The 19,215-nt window shown below is 31.1% G+C and overlaps 2 protein-coding genes across 7 annotated transcripts; both read right to left on the bottom strand.

The window, feature by feature from the left end:
* Window positions 1-285: 285 nt before the first annotated feature.
* LOC114190106 (FKBP12-interacting protein of 37 kDa) lies at window positions 286-1,869 on the bottom strand. The gene is made up of 2 exons (XM_028078874.1): window positions 1,118-1,869; window positions 286-936 (listed from the first exon to the last, which is right to left on the bottom strand). Exons 1-2 carry the CDS (start codon window positions 1,554-1,556, stop codon window positions 695-697), a joined length of 681 nt encoding a protein of 226 aa, XP_027934675.1. The 5' UTR covers window positions 1,557-1,869; the 3' UTR covers window positions 286-694.
* Window positions 1,870-11,717: 9,848 nt separating this feature from the next.
* LOC114191733 (pseudouridine kinase) lies at window positions 11,718-18,925 on the bottom strand. 6 transcript variants are annotated; one of them, XM_028081095.1, is made up of 10 exons: window positions 18,786-18,911; window positions 18,479-18,616; window positions 17,954-18,079; window positions 17,673-17,775; window positions 14,077-14,124; window positions 13,890-13,990; window positions 13,627-13,741; window positions 13,432-13,514; window positions 12,469-13,030; window positions 11,718-12,051 (listed from the first exon to the last, which is right to left on the bottom strand). In XM_028081095.1, the coding sequence occupies exons 2-10, from the start codon at window positions 18,536-18,538 to the stop codon at window positions 11,993-11,995; spliced, it is 1,257 nt and encodes a 418-aa protein (XP_027936896.1). In that variant the 5' UTR covers window positions 18,539-18,616; window positions 18,786-18,911; the 3' UTR covers window positions 11,718-11,992. The 6 variants fall into 6 exon arrangements, with proteins under 6 accessions (XP_027936896.1, XP_027936897.1, XP_027936901.1 ...); XM_028081096.1 differs by having other exon boundaries at window positions 13,890-13,987; XM_028081100.1 differs by lacking the exon at window positions 18,786-18,911 and adding an exon at window positions 18,346-18,401.
* Between the last annotated feature and the right edge of the window lie 290 nt (window positions 18,926-19,215).

Below are 19,215 nucleotides of genomic sequence, written 5' to 3'. Positions count from 1 at the left end.
TATTTGTTAATCAATATTCATAAATGAATTTAATTTTTTTTATGCTATTTTTTTGTGTAAACTTTTAAAATCTACTAATAAATGTTAATTTTAATATTTTTAAATATATTAAAAAAATTTAATATAATAACATCCGAATATTTTAAAAATTCAGCAAAAATAACACTAAACATTCAGAAAAAGAAAATATAGTTGATATGATCTATTTTGAGAGTCAACAGTCACTGACTTGGTGGCCACCACACTCTTTTGCATTTGCATTGAAGGGAAATATACCAAATTCAATAAGAGGAACAGAAACTTCTATTAGAAACTAACTTCAATAATGCAAACAAAAATAGGTAAATAAATAAATAAATAACCATATTCTCTGTATCTTTCCTTCACTAGTCCTTAGACTCTGCCATATTCAACACCTAAACTAGTCCACAAGAAAAAAAAAAAAAGAAAAAAAGTAGCTACTCTTCCTCCTTGTTCTGTTTCCTTCAAGGGTGAAAGAAGAATTTTTTTTTTCTTCTGCTTCTTTATTTTTCTGCAGAAAAAGAAGGGAAGAAAAAATTGAAAGGAAAATAGGTGCTTTTTGAAAAATATAAACCAACCCACTAACCCAGTATACAACAGTAATACATAACCACATTGTTCAATTTTGGATATGAAAAAACCTAGTTTTTTTGTGTGCACTGTGTTTGCATTTTCATTTTCCCAATTTGCTCCTCAAGAAACTCTCTTTGGTTTGAATTGAACTTTTCTTTCCATTCATAATCCTCAGGCTTTGCCTTAACAAGTCAAACTCCCTCTCCTTTTTGTTCTTCTCTTTCTCCATTGCAAGTAATTGGGATTTTAAAGCCTTCACAGTTTCTTCCTTTTCTTGCAATTCCTTCCTCAGATTCTCCATTTCTATGTCATTTTCCTCTGCTTTCCAATACAAACCATCCCCTGTCACAAATAAGCCAAACCATATTACAACTTCACACACTTGTTTCAAGCTCATTGGTTAGTTATACCAGTAACATGAACATTTCTGAAGAACAAAGTAAAAACTAACCAAAACATTGAACATGTTCTGCAAATTGTTCAAAAAGTACTATAAAAAATAAAGAGGGAAAAAGAGAGATACCATCATATGTTCTTTGAATGAGTTCATCAAGCTCATTCTTGATTTCAAGATAAAGTTGCTTCCACTTTTCCACAGCTTCATCTCTTCTTGCTCTCTCCTCCTTCATCTGCTCAACCAAGAGCTTAGTTCCCATCAATTCCCACTCTTTCTCACTGTTCTTCTCCATCAATCCAACCTCCATCTCCCTTATCTTCTCATCTTTCTCTTCTACCAAACTCCTCAACTGCTTCACCTCTTCCCTCAGCCTCTTCCCCTCTTGCTTCCAATCTGCCTCCTTGAAAGTGAACACCATTATGTCTCTCTCATAGCTTCTACTCTCCTTCTCCCTCTCATACATCATCTCCTTGATCTCCTCTTGCAACACCCTAACTTTCTCCTTCAAATTCATCACATATTTCTCAGAAGAACTCCTCCCACTTTTGCTCACTCTTCCACCCATGTTTATGCCTCTCAGGTGGTTGTCTGGTTGTCGGTTACGTGTTGGAAATGTATTATAACGATGATTAGATAAGAAGAGATTATGATGATGATAATGGTGGAGGATGAATGGTGGTGTAAAAACTTGAGTACAGGGTAGGCTATAGGCTCCTGAATTTTGATAGAAAACGCACCAAGAATTTTGGCGTATTTTATGAAAACTGAGATAAGGGTCGTTGTTGTACTAACATTTCAATAATGGAAGTGGTGAAATGAGACTCGTGAGTAGCACTTGACAAGTTGTGAGAATTTACATTCCACACATACACACCACATGTTTAGCCTGCATACCAATTATAAATAGGAATTCACCTATTCACATGCAAATATTTCTCCAGAGCGAGCGTGAGGGTAGATTTATGACCCTCAATAATTAAACAACATAATTGGCTAATTCCAATTGGTCACATTCCAACATTTTTTTTTTATGCATTATATTTTGTTCCTAGAGTGAACAGATCAGAGAGAATCTGTACATGAACCGAGAAATTTAGATTTAATGAGTCTCGAACCATAACTAGATTCATATATAAAAGACATGATGTTACGATACCAAATTCTTAAGATAATGAGATCATAAAAACTTTATTATTTTAGGGTTAAATATGTTTTTGTTCCTTTAACTTTAAGTGAAAATTAGAATTAGTTTTTTTTCGAAATTTTTGACCAATTTAGTCTCTCTTTTTAGAAATACATGAATTTAGTCTTTTTAACCAAATTTTGTTAAGATTATTTGACGTCTCAAGTACATTTCATGATGGTATTCAAGTTGTTTTCATTGTTTAATACATTTTCGCTTCAATGTTAATTCAAATACTATGATGAAATATCCTTTGAATATTAAATAAATTTAACAAAATTTGATTAAAAGGACTAAATTCACGTGTTTTTAAAGTTGGAAGACTAAATTAGTTCAAAATTTCGAAGAAGAACTAATTCTAATTTTGACTGAAAATTGAGAGATCAAAAACATATTTAACCCTTTTTTTATATATATATTGTTCATCTTACTCATTTACACCTAAATCGAAACTCTTGGTCATGTACCTGAATTTCTCGCACACATATATAATTGAGTTCCTTAAGTGAATATCCTAGAAAGAATAGGTATATGAACTCGGAAATGTAGATCTAATAAATTTCGAGTCATGAGTCGATTTTTATATAAAAGACATTCAAAATCTTAATAATGGATTTTTGAGTCTTTCTTTTTATATATCCTTCGTCTCACCCATCTTCACTCAACTATTGAATTCCTCACACATTTGTCTCCTAAATAAGTTCTAAGAAATAGTTAACAATCTGTTTAACAAATTAAAAACCATTTAGAGAGAAAAGACAAAAGAAATGCAAATATTTTGAAGAGGTAAATACTTATTTAAGTGCAAATATCCTTGTGCCGTATTCCTTCCCACATGGCCATGGTACATCTAAACATAACTCTCGTGAAGTTTATTGGAACTTAATAATAGGGGTTATTTTTCTAGATCACAAAATTCAGAGACAAGAAAGCAAGGGAGAAAAAAATGTGTACTTACTAGATGACAATTTGTGCAAACAAAAAGTCAATGTTGATCAGACTGAAAAAGGCAAAGAAAACTCATGAATGCTTACCTTTTGCAATGGAAAAATTCCCCTCCATAATAATTATGAGCAAGGAATAAAAAAATGTTTTCCACTTTTCCTGAACAATAGAATAAACTTTGCCCCATAAGCCACATGAGTAACACTTAAACACCCCCACATAGTGATTTACTCCATTGTGACACATAGATGATGAATTCTTAAAAAAAGAGAAATTGGTAGAAAGAAAGAAGCACTGAGTGGTCCATAGCAGATAGCAGATTGGGAGAAGAAAGGTTGTGATGGGAAGCACATTTAGAGAGTGTGACAACAATATTCTGAAACTCAGACTCAGCCATGTTGGAGAAGCATCCTATTTTTTTTTTGCAGACATTAATGATTGTGTTTTGGTTCCAAAGAAACAAAATTTGAATGTGTGAAATAGGACAGGCTGCATGCAGGTACAAAAAATCATTAATAATGGTATGTGGATGCCACCTTTGGATTCCCTGCATGAAAAGGACTTGTAGCATTCCTGTGATTATGGGGTTGCAGTGTAGGTTTTCCCTGCAAGCTCAATCACTCACCATCATTCAATTCATCTCTGTTTTTCTTCATCTTCTTTCGTATGTTATTTAAATCTTACTGTCCTTTCTACATCTCAGTAGATATATATTTGTACCAAATTGACTGTGCCAAAACTCCTTAAATTTTGCAAACTAAAGTGGTTCAAAGTTATGAAGTAGGTATGTTAAGTGTGTTGTTTACAGTCATATTTATGTTTTCGACTTGTTAGGAATGCAAAAATAAACACACATAAACTTTCACTATTTTAGGTTAAAAATAGTATAATCTCTCTAATAAATTTCAACATCGGTATCGGAGTCAAATTCATCTCTTAAAGAAAAATTTTATGGATTATATCTTATTGTGCAACATGTGTGCCAACTTTTGTTTTTATATTAATAAAAAACAATAAAATTACTATTATTATAATATAATTATAAAAACTAGGGTAAAAATGGGCGTAATAGCAACTCTGGTATACAATCTTTTTTAATATATATGATATTAGGTGATGATAGTGTAATATCACTAAGTTAATATATAAAATTAATTTATATTTATTAAAATTAAAGTGGAGTAAACAAGGAAGATAATAAAAAATAATTGTTAGGATAATTTATAGAAAACATGTAAAAATAATTGTTAGTCTTTAAAAAATAAATAAATAATTATATTGTAAAGGATAGATTAAAAATAAGTAAATGTGGGTAAAAAAAATCTACTTTATATATGTACTTTATATATATAGTTATATATACTAGTGAAGACACATATATTATGCATATGTGTGTTAATTATTTATAAGATTAAATATGTTTTTAGTTAACTTTCAGATAAAATTAGAATTAGTCTCTCTTCAAAATTTTGATTTAGTTTAGTTCAATGTTAGAAATATATAAATTTAATGATCATTTTAATCAAGTGTGTGTTTATTTAAGTTTTATATACAATGAGCTGAGAAGATATTAGATGTATTTTTATTTAAGATATTATTATGACTGTGTTATAATATGAAATTTGCTTGGAAAGGGAAATAATTTATTTTAGTCATGTTAAAACATAAGAAGCTAAAGCGATATTTCATAAGAATTATTTATAAAATTCAAGATAGGACACCCTCATATTTATGATTTGAGAAAACTTTATGTTTCGAAACTTTGAAATAAATTATCTTGATAGTTAAAATCAATCTTAAGAGTTTTGAATAAGTGATTTTCAATAGATGTTCTCGATAAATAGCTATGATATAAGAAAATCAAAGAAGTTATAAATAAAATAATTCAAAAAGTAGTTACTTGAAAATTGCAAAAGACAATGAACTTGTTATGCATGAATAATTGATAGAACAAACTTATTTCATTTAAAACTAATAGTAATTTTTAGAACTGTAATATGAATTACGGTTGCAAATGTTTTAGATTTAGTATTTTAGCTGTCACCAATATTTGTTATTGATGCTATCTCTTGTCACCATTTCATTTTTGTTAATGTTTTTTTTTTTCGTTCGTACGTATTGCTATAAAAACCAGTCATAATGAATCAAAAGTCAGAGAAGTGTTGGGAAAATTTATGGAATCCGTGTAATTTTATTTTTCTGAAATGGGTAGATTTTGAAAAAGTTATGGATATGGGTCAAAAGTGATTGGAATTTGGAACCATGACTTTACATACAATCCTTACTTCAATGATTTTAGACTTTTTTTTCTTACCCTAATTGTATTTGTATTTACAAGAACAAGTTTACGATTTTTTTAATCGAAGATGTATTTGTACTTGCTAGTTGGCCTTTATTTTTTATTTTTTAGTTAAAGTTGTATTTACAAATAGGATTTTACTTTTTTTAATTGAAGGTGCATTTTTAAATATGGCTTTATTTTTTTCCTTTCTTATTGCAGTTGTGTTGAAGAGTATGGCTCCACTTTTTTTTTTTTTAACTGAAGAAGCTGTGATAGTAAGCATAATTTTAGTTAAAGAAATTAAACAATTTATTTATTCGAGCATGATTTTTTTATTATAAAGTTAAAGTGTGAGAAAAGAGAAGTGAAGAAGTAAAAGAACTTTTGACAATGACTACAATTTGTCAGAATATTGTATTGAAAATGATTTTTCTATTGTAATTGATTGTTCTTTTATATAATTACATTATATAGTTTTTATTATAAACATAAAAAATGATAAAATGAATTTATTATTTGTAATTTTAATTAAAAGTTAAATTGTTCACATTAGTATAAATATAATATTATATTTTTAAGTTGAAATATTTATACAACTTCATAAGTAATTATCTATAAATAATTCATACAGTATTATCATAAATTGAAAGAGCTAAAATGGATAGTACTAGTCAAGAATTAATTTTCATTGATAATTCATTAATAGTATTTTCAGCTAACTAAATAAAAACATTTTAATATTGGCAAGTTACTATAACATTTCATTTCAATAGCTTTAAACTAAAAATAGAGAACATTTCATCATATTCAAAATCAATAAGTTCTATATAAAAATTAACAAAAACTAAAGTTTTATGAGACCTTTTACTCCTCTAATTGATGGCTTATTATTTTTTAAAAGTGTCTATAAACCTGCAATTTCATCTATTCTCACTGAATAGGTGATCATCGTAAAAGAAGGAGACGACAATACAAGAAAACACAAAGCATATAAAAGAATAAGCTAGAGTAGGAAAGAATTAACCTAACATCAACAAATCATAATATATACACACATATTCACACGCACACAAACTAAATATGACTAAAATACAAGGAATGAATATGCACACAAAACAGATGATTCTAAACTCAATTATTTAAATATATGTCATTGACATAAAATTCACGGGAGGAGGCGTGCATTTGCAATAGTATTTATGCTTTGTAGAACCCTAAACAAAGTAGTTATCATCCTACTACTCACAAGGTTAATCCCTTTAGTGTCTAAGACCCAAATAAGTTCAAAGACTAGGATCTCTTGCGACTTTCACCACATAACTCATTCTACTTTGTTTGAATGTGAATGATTATTAGAATTTAGGATAACTCCATACTAACATCTCCTATGTCAAGACATACATTAATCTTATCACCACAAAGAATTTTTCCTTGAAAATCCCTAAACATCACCATCATACATATCCACAACCATACTATCAGCTCAATTAATAATAACGAACATTGTAAACATACCTCAACTTCATAACATGAAACAACTAAAAAAGAAAACAAAGCTAACATACAAATTGGCGCTTAGCTCCACACCTCTCACAAAAAGGTGGCGCTCAATGCCCTTTCTTCTCGCAAAAAGGCAACACTAAATGACACTTTTTGGCGCTCAACATCTTTGAGCTAAAATGCTCCAGATATGTAATGCAAAGATGGCGCTCAGTGCCATAACATTCGCAAACCATGGTGCTCAACAGCTTATAACTAAAATGCTTCCAGACCTGCACAATGAGACTGGCGCTCAGAGCGCTAGTTAGCCACCGATCAGTGTTGTATCAACTATTAGCTGATGAAAATTTGTGATTTGGAGAAAATGGGACATGTTCAATTGATCAATTTGGTACTCCCCTATTAGTGCCTTGGTCAAAAACAATTTTAAAATATTAAGCTCGTACCAATTAGCTAAATTGCTCATAATCTAATTCCCTCAATCAACACAAAATCAACTAAAACACTCAAGCTTAAAACAATCATCCAAACCACACAAATCAAATCAGATTCATCATAACTAACCAAATCTACATTCTCAAAGGCAATAACATGCAAACATTAAATTGATAAACTCACACACATAGATAAGCACTAGCTTTCCTTACTTGTTAAAATTGTTCAGCAAACTTAGAGACATTAAAACACCTTTAGCTCTACAGGATATTCTATCTATACCTAGGAACAACACAAAAATGACCAAGACATACCATTATGATCATTGATAATTGAAAAGACGTCTGTAAATGGACGAAGACTCACATGCAACAAAAAATAGAAATAAAACTAGAACAAAAAAATGGGTCGATCTAAATTAAAGAATTTGTCACAAGAATCGATCATACAATCTCATTTATAACTATTTAATTTATATTAAAACCTTTTATTATTAAAATTATCGAGTATCAGTATTTTTAAATTCTATCATATAATTTCTAAAATGACATTTTCTGAATCTTTACTGTTACCATGAGAATTTAAAATGACATTTTCTGAATCTTTACTGTTACCATAAGAATTTCAACATATTCCAATAAAAGATTTCTAAAATGAAAATTCTTCTTCACTTGTATGTTTTAATTCTCATCACTGTGTATTTCTTGTAAAAACTGAACGAGTCAGAACTTAAAAGTTTGTAAAATTAAATATCTACAGAATTTCATACTTATATGTGATCTCAAAATTCAAATTATCTCATAAAATTGTTTCTTGACAATTTGATAAAACTTAATCTCATAAATTCCGCTAAGTTTTTTATTTTTTTTTATTTTTTATCTTTCAGCTCAAATTATTAAAAACATTTCGTACTCATTATGTTAATATCATATTTTATACGTTAATATTCAATTCAAGAATGTTCACATTTCTTGGTAAATTTATTTAAACTATTTAATTTGTTTACATAGTTTAAAATTTATATTTTACATTGCTGACATGTGTTTTATAATATAGATATATTTATAAGTTTATTGTATATTGAAAACAATTTTAATATGTTTTATTTTTCAGTTTTTAAATTATTTTTTTAATAATAATAAATTGGATTTACTATACATAATTATTTTCAGTAGTATTACTTTTGTCGGAATTCATTTGTATGATCCTACATTCAACATTCTCAAGGTTTCAAAATTAATATAATCCTAAGTTATTTTCTACGAGTTTTTTTTAAAGTTAAGATTAGAAACCACAATTAAGTCAGAACATATTAAATTTCCTCTAATGACATATACTGAATCCTTTTCTTCTTTTTCGTACGTTTCATTTTTACTGTGTTCTAAACAAAACCCCAAAACTAATTTTTACAAAACATTGGAAATGAAGATCGAATATACATGTGTAATTTCACAATTGACCTAGATTATATATTATATCGCAAAAGTGCAGAAAAAACTTAAATACGTTAATTTAAAAACAACATTGAAAATGCAAGGGTTAAATATGTTTTGGTCCTCAAATTTAAATAAAATTTAAAATTAGTTACTCTTTAACATTTTTGACCAATTTAATCCTTTATTTTTAGAAATGCATGAATTTATTTCTTTTAACCAAATTTTGTTAAGTTTATTTATCATTTCAATCATGATAGTATTTAAATTGTTTACACTATTTGACATATTTTCGCTTCAATGTTAACTCAAATATTATCATAAAACGCGTTTAAAATATCAAATAAACTTAACCAAATTTGATTATGTTCCAGTCCTAATATTTTAGAGTTGCCCCAAAAATCTAATGGGCCTAAGGGCTGGCCCATAGGGTGTACAAGGACCCTAAGGCAGTCAAATCCCTCTCACTTCTATCATTCTTGCAAAATAGTGCTTGCTTACTCCTCTTTTTCTCTCCACTGAGGTTCTCAGAGGTTCTGCTAGAGTTTAGTCCTTAGTCTGGTTCAAGCTACCTTAACCCCTACTCTACTTCACGTAAGTTAACTCTCAGCTCATACTAGTTCCTCTATAATCTTATTTTTCGTATTTTCGACAGAGGTTCATTGTGGTAACCTCGCTCTCTTTCTGTACCGCTATTCCAGTTCATAAATCTGCTCCTGAAGCTGTTGGGTTCATTGACTTAGAGGTCACAATCTGTTATTAGCCCTTTCTAGGTAAGGGAAGCTAGGGTTTCGAGTTTGGATGTGTTTTGCTTGCTTTTCAGTTCTGTTTCGTACTTATGGTGTGTGTATGATGCTCAACCTGATATGAATGTATATTCCACATTGGTTTGGGTGAATCTGTGTACTGACATGCATGAACAGTAGAGGAGATCTGATAATCTCGCCCAAGCGAGTGGAGCTCGCCTAAGCGAGAGTATCAGAAAACCCCTCCCAGGTGTTGCGCGAGCTGTCGCTCAGGCGACGAGCTCCTGTTTTGAGCGAGAGCCCATCTCGCTCAGGCGGTGAGGTCTCGCCTAAGCGAGAGAGCGCGACAACACCATTGTTCCACTTTTCAAGTTCTCGCCTAGGCGAAGAGAGCTTGCCTGAGCGAGGGAAACCTCTTGCGTGAGGGAGACTCGTCCGCCTGAACGAGAACTGGGCGAGAAGGTGCATTTGTTCTGTTTCTTTCTCTGTTTTTGGGGGTTTGCTATATGTTTGGATTGATTACTCTTTAAGAGCATGAATTGAGTGAAAATGCATGAGTAACATGAATTAAGGTCTGTGATGGATAAGTTTAAGATGATATTAACATATGAAATGTATGGAAAGGATTGGTTATAAAAGTAGCATGGAATTGGCATGAGAAATGATCCTATATTGATTGGTGAAATAATTCCATGAACCTCTAAGTGAGACCTCATGGTGGTGCCTCAATTTGTTGGGACGTAATTTTATGACCCCTGTTAGTGGGAGTTCATGGTAGTGCCCCATTTATATAATTTAGTAAGGATTCAAGGTAAGGATTACATCCTAACACTCTAAAAAGTCAGTTAGTCTCACATAGAGCGTGCTGACTCGAGTGGTGAGAGTAGTAGAGGCCTGAAACCCATTAGGGGCTAACCTTGTGTGTGGGGATGAAACACTGGTAACATTTAGCTCGATAGAGCAGGAAAGACCACCACAAGTGCAAACATCCGCTGAATCCGACTAATTATATGTATCCTGAATCCGACTAATTATATGTATCCGGCAGCCTTAATCCTTAAGCCCTTGCTTGCTCCTTCAGCCTTGGAGCACCGCTTAATTGATGATAATGCCACCACCTTGCAACTAAGAGATGGGTAAAGTCATTATGTGAAGAGAGAGGGCTACTCTACTACGGAGTCTCTCACCTAAGAGTGGCATTAGTTACCCCAAAGGAAGTTGTTGAAGTCCCTACTTCTGTTCTTAGGTAAACAAAAAGCCTACATAACAGTTCCAATGCTACGCCTTGAACCACTCGACCATCTCTCCTATATAATGATGCTCAGAAACCGGTTGAATGTTGAATAGTGAATCAATCTTATTTTTCATAAATGCATAAAACCTATTCAAACTATAAAAATACAAAGTAAAATTAAAAAAAAAAAACCTCCTACAAGGTCTTAAGATAAACAAATTTGATTGATGAGTTCATTTTTATGTTATTTCACACTGTATTATAAAATTTCGATGGAAGTTTCACTGCTTAGTCTCTCTAGACTGGATTTCCAACTTTCTTTTAAGGCCACGACTCATGTATTATATCGTTAAGGAGTAGTGTCTATACTCCAGTCATTTGTTTTCAATATTATTTTGTGTGACATTTCCTTTAATTAGCATTATTAATTAAATGGAGTGTTACAGATTAAAATAATATAAAAGATTAAATTAATCAAAAATTTAAAAAAAAAAACTAATTTTAAATTTCAGTTAAACTTGAAGGACCAAAAACATATTTAATCCAAAATAAAAACGACGTTATTGTCAAAAACACATATGATTGTGCCTTTCTTCGTAAATATCAATATCTGTTGTTATTTTCATAGATCTTAATTCTATTTTAGATTTGTTCACTTTGTGCTTTTAATTTTCTCTATCAATTTGGAAAGAAGTAATGTGTTTCTATTTTGTTTCTGTATTTTATTTTCTATTTTTTTATATGTTTTGTCTCTGTTTCCATCACTATTTTCAGTGTTTGCTTTTCTCAGTTGTTACAGTTTCGTGTTTTGTTTGATTTATTAGTTTAGTTCATGTCGTTTCCATTATTTTTTCCATCTTCGTTGTTATATTTTCTCTTTGTTGTTGCGTTGTGTTGTATCGATTGTTGTTTTATAGTTTTACTATTCACCCGAATTAAAAATAAATAAATAAATAAAACAGTTGGAGATGGAATTGTAACCAAATTTCTTTTGGTAACTCTTTTGTATATATCTCATAGAGATATACATCATGACATGATAAAGTACAACATACGAGTGCATACCAATGTTATGTTATAAAAAAGTGTATCAACTACAATCCTATATCTAAAAACTTTAATAAAAATTCAAAAAATAGTTATTAATTTATATTTCAATGCGATAAGCCTTTGGATGGTGTTACCATTTTTTTCTGAGCAAAGGAGGACTCAAGCTGTTTATCTACCATAATCCTCATTCAAAATTACAACATCGATTGGTGGAAAAGAACTTTGGCACCGGAGTATGCAGATTTAGCATCCTCTGCACAAGACAAAAAAAGGAAAAGAGAGGGTTATAATTGAAAAGATGGCATCATAATGGTTATAAAAGCACCCGACAATCAATAAAAAAACCATCCAAAATCTTACTCCATAATTGGAAGAGGAAATACTATATTAAGTAGTGTACAACATAAAATTTTGCCCAACCAAAAAACTCTTTATCAACATCTCTTTGCTGTGCATTAACATCTTGATCCATATTTCAAATAAATACTTATTAGGCTTTATATGAATTTTGCATTTCTCAAACACTGATTCAAGTCATCATGTAGGTTGCCAATCCCCAAACAGAAAAGCAATAGAATTAATAAAAAATGAATTATTTGTCATCAGGGATGCTAATCAATTCATTACGTAACTTTCAAAATGTAACTAAAATACAAAGCTAAAACATTACCTGCGATAGCCGATAAATTGAAAGTATTAGGGACATTAGCCTCAGCCTCAACAGCAGCTTTAGCCACTGCAATACCAACTGACACACTTTGCATAATATCTAATCCTGCACAAATTGATGTGAGTATTCCACCGACTAAGCAATCACCAGCACCAGTAAGCCTCACAACTGATGCCGCAAGAGATGGAAAATGCACAGCAAAAAGATGAGAGCTTTTATTAAGTTCTGAAATACCAGAACTGCGACTAGGTGGGTTTTTTTGCATGAAAGCCTTGTATAATTGTCCACCAAAACCAGTCCGATTTATTTTCTCTGTATGCTTTTTAAAGTGGCGAGGCCCTCCTTTATTGCATAAAAACACTCCATTAGAGCCAACGGTCACTAGGACCATTTCAATGCCATTTTCTAGCAAAACCCATATTGCTGGTTTCAGCAATTGAAACAAAGACATTACTGAAATATTTTTTTTCTGACTTTCTTTAAGTGGTTGAAACTCATCACAACCAGATAAAGCATTTGCCATCGCAATAAGCTCATCTTCATTTGGTGAAACAAAAGTCACCTACACAAAATATTCACAAGTGTCAAAAACAACTTTTTTTACAGAAAAGCACAAATGCTATCCTATGACGTTGATAGAGTTAAATCATATGCACATTCCACAATGTTATATATCTAAAGAAAACTAGTGATACTGGTAATATTTAAATTTGTGCATATTATAATCATTATTAAGATGATGAATATCAAGAATCAAAAATTCCAGACAAAGTAAGGAAAGCTGATGACACAAAAAAAACTATTTACAACGATAATCAGGGTTATTATGAAATACTGTGAATTGTCCACTCTAAACAACTACTTCAGACTATTGCAATCCCCAATTAACCACAACCAACTTTAACAAAACCATGAGATAAATCTTATAAAGAATATCAAGTTTGTGTAGAGCACGGCACTCACATACTCAACAACAAAACTGATTCTTCTGGCTTTAGTAACTGATACTGGCTCAAACCACACAGGACACTCCATGTCAGCCGCCACTGAGGAATGTAGATATTTATTTATGCAATGGAAAACAACATCTGTGGTGAGTTCATAATCAAGCAGAGAGAGGGAAAAAAAAGAGAATTAAAATGTTAGCATGCAATGTACTTTTACAAGCAGCTTCAAGAGCAGGATGACTCAGATTGGCATCCACCATTAACACTGGAGCAGAAGGCAAAGAATTTCTGAAGTGCAAGATCCAGTCAGGTGTCAGATATTTTTCCTGCAACATAATGATTGTATTATATATGTTTTCCTTGCTTCAGTTTTTTAACACAGCCGTCATTACAAAAAAAGTTTCAAGACATATCTTTTAGCTTGCTTAAGTTAGGAGATTACTTGATAGCTTAATACTTGAATGGTCAACTTACAAGAGCTTCCACACTAGCAACACCAGCTGCTACCTCCCCATTAATATCAAATAAATTGCATACGACTGGAGTTTCAATATCTTTATCCTTCAAAATACCTACTTCAAATTCAAAAACAAACAAAAGAATCATTGTTTTACAGTAATGGCATATCTGATGATGAAGCCACCAAGAAAAAATAACTTACCTTCTGCAGATAGACCAGCAGATTTCCATTGATTCAACAACAGATTTCCTAGATGAAGAAAAAATATAGTAGAAGAAGAAATTTATTCTCCAAATGTCATTTTCACAAATTGTCTTCTGATACACAAGTCATTGAAGAATATTGGCAGGATGATTCTTAACAGACTGGAATGACATACATATCAGTTGGCATCCATGGAGGGGTATATTCTATGAAGCTCTAACATAGCTACAATGTTGCACTTCTCCGCTTCAGTTGTGTCTCTGACACAGAAACACGAACTAGTGTCAAATACACTATATTCGGTCATACACGGTTATGTTCTTGGACACAGCAATGGTAACACATATCACACCGATTTAGGAGAAACAAATAGGCACAAACAATCTATAACAGATTTGATTCACAGAAAAACTACACAAAAGAGGAAGTAACAAAAAAAAACCAAAATTTTGAAGTGAAGAAGAATAGTTTGTTGTGTTGCAAAAAAAAATTGCATAGATACAGGAGGAAGAAGATGCACAAAGGAGGGAGAAAGGTACATCAGGGTGCTAAAAACAACTTTTTTTATTATTATATTCAAATCCTTTAATCATTTTTCTATTATATACAACTTTTTATATTATTTTATTTTTATAATTTGTTATATTGTAGATTACTTTTTGTTATAATTTATTTACATCACGTTTCTTTCCAATTTAAAATTTGAATCATGATTTTTTTATTTGATTTTCATATTCTAGAATATTTTTTACATTTAATTTATTTTTTGTTATAGAAAATTAAGATGAATAATGTTGTGGAACAAAAAGATGAAACAAAATCTTTGTGGAGATACGTTCCAAGGTTAAGAAAGACTCCTTGTAGTGAAAATAATATGATCAAGTACACTTTGTGATTTTTCATTCAATGGATCTTGTACTCAAATAAGAACTCATTTGTTAAAAATTAACAAAGGAGTTGGAATTTGTCCAAATGTCACCCCATCAAAACTTGTTGAGTTTAGAAAGCAAAATTGAAAATAGAAAATTCAAAAGAAAAAAAAAAAGGGGTCCCTCCACCACATACATGTATTTGAAGAAAGAAATCAAGCAAGTAATGGTGTTAACCCAAAACTCAAAGGTTCTTTCCAAACTTCTTTCAATATTCAAGCTAGAGATACTCTTGATTTTGATTGTGAAACTATGAGGATGTTTTAATCTTCAGAACTCCCATTTCATTTGGCAAGAAGCCCTCACTATAGAAGTGCATTTTCTATGCTGATACTTCTAATCTTAGCAGATATGTATTGTTGACCTACAATAAATTGAGAGGTTTTTTTACTTAAAAGAAAGAAGTCACATAGAAAACCTTCTACAACCTATAAAAACTCATGGAATTAGAAAAGGTGAGGATTGTTAGTAATGGATGGAGTGATCCTCAAAGAAGACCACTTATAAATTTCATAACTACTACTAGGAGTGGACAAATGTTTTTGAAGTCAATAGATGGATCTGGTGAGATAAAGGACAAAAATTTTATTGCTACACAAATTGTATTTTAATCACTTATATATATATATATATATATATATATATATATATATATATATATACCAATATATAATGTCTAGCAATAAATTGTTTGTCTTTTATCTCATTAGATCCATCTATTGACTTCCAAAACATTGGTTCACTCTAGGTCATAGCCATGAAATTTATAAAAGATCTTATTTGAGGATCACTCCAAACATCACTACCAGTTGGCACAACTTTCTAATTTCATGAATTTCTTATAGGTTGCAAAAGGTTTTCTAAATAACATCTTTCTTTTAAAGTAAATGACCACTCAATTTATTGTGGTTATAAATATCCATTACATCATAAAAAAATACACTTCTATGGTAAGGACTTCTTGGCAAATGGAATGGTAGTCCAAAAAAGTAAAACATCCTCGCAATTGACCATCAAGAGTGTCTCTAGCTTGAATATTGAAAAAAACTTGTAAAGAACCTTTGAGTTTTGTAGTAAAACCATTGTTTGTCTGATTTGCTTCATCAAATACAGGGGTGCCTTTCTTTTTCTTTGAATTATCAACAAGTTTTGACAAGATTATGCTTGGAGAAATTCTTAATCTTCCCCATTAATTTTTAACAAATGACCTCTTACAAGAGTATAAGATTCATTATATGAAATAACACACATAGTGCATCCCATCATATTATTTCCACCACCAGAAATATTTCTTGACTTTGAAACATAGCTCCACAAAGGTCTTGTTTCATCTTCTTATTCCATAACTTGATTCATCTTAATTTTCTATAACAAAAATAAATTAATTATAGAAAATTTACTTTAATATGGAAATCAAATATAAAAGTTAAATAAAAAATCATTACTTGTTGAAAACAAATGTAATGTAAATAAATTATAACAAAATGTAATAATATGCAATATAAAAAATTATAAGAATAAAATAGTAGAATAATGATTAAAGGATTTGGATAAAATAATAATAAAAAAAAGTTTTGTTTAGCAAAATTGATGTACCTCTCTCCCTTCTTTGTGTATCTTTCTTCCTTTTCTTCTTCTTTTTGCATGTGTGCAACGTTTTCTTGTGCAACTGCAACACAACAAATGGTTCTTCTTCACTTCAAAACTTCGTCTTCTTCTGCAACTGCAACACAACAGACAGTTCTTCTCCTTTACTTCAAAATTTACTATTTTTTTCTTCTTCCTCTTTCTTCTTCTTTTGCGTGATTCTTTTGTGAATCAAATTTGTGATATATAGTTTTTTCATATTTGTTTCTCCTAAATCGGGAGTAATAGGCGTGTCCAAGAAGTGGACCATGTGACCACTACTGTGTCTAAGAACAGAACTGCGCTTGACCCAAAACAGTGTATCCAACACAGTGTCGATTGCGTATCCCTGTTAGAGACACGTATGAAGCAGGGAAGTGCGACATCTTAGTCGTGTCAAAGCTTCATAGGTTCCTACTGTTTAAATTATTAGATTCTTTTGTAACACAAGGGCTAATTTTTATGTATTTAACTGGTGTAGAAAGTCTAGTATTGTAATCAAGGATCTAAGTAATTAAAGGTAGTAAAAAAATCAAAGTGTTAAGCATCAAACATCAATAATTAAGCCACCACAGGTCAGTCAAATCTAGAAGTTTATTGGAGTTAATTAGTAGGACTTGTCATTTACTATTGATCTGATTAATGAAGTATTATGGGTAAAAGCACACCGTATCTATTTCGTAGAAGGGCATTCATGTATATTTGTAGGATTGGGGATTTCATAATCTTTATAAAATTTCCATCAAAGGACCATTTCCAATCCTTTCCTCTCATTTCTAGGACTCCATAGATCCCTAAGAAAATTATTTTATACCACACTTTGCTGAAAATAATACTACTTCTATGCTAAAAACAATACTACATCAGTGCTTTACTCTAACTAGCACATAAACATATATCCAAATTTTGAACAGCCAACAGATTTTAATAGATATCAGCTGAAGTTGCCATAAAGGGTGCCTCTTGACCACAATAAATGCTTGAAGTAAAAAGAATGACAGCATTGCAAGAAAATGCTTGGGGATAGTAATAATTTACCGGCCATGTCAAACCCAATAGCACTGATCATGAATGGCTTAGCTCCGAGTTTCGACATGCACTCTGCTACGTTTCTAGCCACACCTCCTCTAACATAATAGACCTGAAATTCACCAGTATAAGAAGATAGATACAAACATGAAAAGGATAAAGAATATTCCATCAGGGCAGTGACTGCTTATGCTTGTCACATCATTGACACAATTGAGTTAACACAAACAGAACCCTATTAGGTTTCTTTTCTTCTTTCCTTCTCAGATAAAGTATAGATAGATTACAACCTTGCCAGGGACAGTTGTCCCAGAATTTGCTCTCACTGAAGGTGTAGCATGAATGTCCAACACCATACCCCCAATTATTACTACTTCTCCATCTCCATGCTCCAATTTTTTGCCTCTGAGCGCAACCTTACCACCATCAACAACAACAATCAAGTAAATTTGCAAAATATGCAATGATAAGTTAAAAGAAGAGATAAATAAAACAAAATAACATGAAAAAAAAATGTAGATAGTAAACAAATATTGGCAGCTAACATGACTTTTCACTTAGAAAACAAAAAAAAAAATATTAGCAGCTAACATGAGCTTTCACTTAGAACAAAAAAAATAAATATTAGCATGAAAAGAGCTTGTAGGATGCATAACCATTTTATTAGTCTCATTTCACAAACCTGCATTTTTCTCCTAATCCTACCCTCGATTCCTGTTACTGAATTTTTTTCCACTCCTACACTGGCACAGAACCAATCAAGTAGCAGGTAACAATTCAAAACTACTCGATTGTTGCTGCGAGCAAACCCATACCTTTGTACCAATAATCCGTTTGCTTTGATAAGTGAAATTTGTCCCCAGTTCAAGCATCATTTAGCCTCCAAGTCAAAATGCACTAAATGTAATACAGTACTTGAAAAACATCAAATAGACAGAGCGGAACAACCAATCCTGAAGAACAGTACTGTGGAATTTGAAAATTGTTTGTGAAATAATAGCAGGTTTATTCTAATCGCAATTAATGTATCATGTATCAACCATTATGAAATATACATATAACTCCCTAGTGAATTACTGAAGACAGCAAGAAACAAAACGCAAAAAGAGAAGCAAAAGTAACCTCGGAGGTAAGGGGTTTTTGATGCCCCTTACGGACGGTGGACTCCGCCATGGAGTCCTTCTTCGCGGTTGGAAACTTTCTTACGATGAACACAAAGTGAGCCCACTGGTTCCACGAATTCCAGTTTTAACCTAAACCTAAAGTTATAAAATGATGTTTATATAACAGATGTGAAATTTAGGTATTTTCAAGATAGATTTTTTATTTATTTTTTGTTACTCAACTTTTTTGTAACTTCCAAATTAAGTCTGTTGTATTTTTTCGATGATGATAAATTATTATATTATCTCGTTATTTTATTATTTTTTTTATAAATAAGAGAATATATAAAATATATTATAATTAATATGAAATATATTTTTATTAAGACGAAAGTTATTGAAAATTGTAGTTGAGATGTTAAAAATAAGAGTAAGAAAAGAAAATTTCT

Source organism: Vigna unguiculata, chromosome 7, assembly GCF_004118075.2.
Source record: "Vigna unguiculata cultivar IT97K-499-35 chromosome 7, ASM411807v1, whole genome shotgun sequence".
NCBI lineage: Eukaryota > Viridiplantae > Streptophyta > Magnoliopsida > Fabales > Fabaceae > Vigna > Vigna unguiculata.
This window is presented reverse-complemented; position numbering and strand designations above follow the sequence as displayed.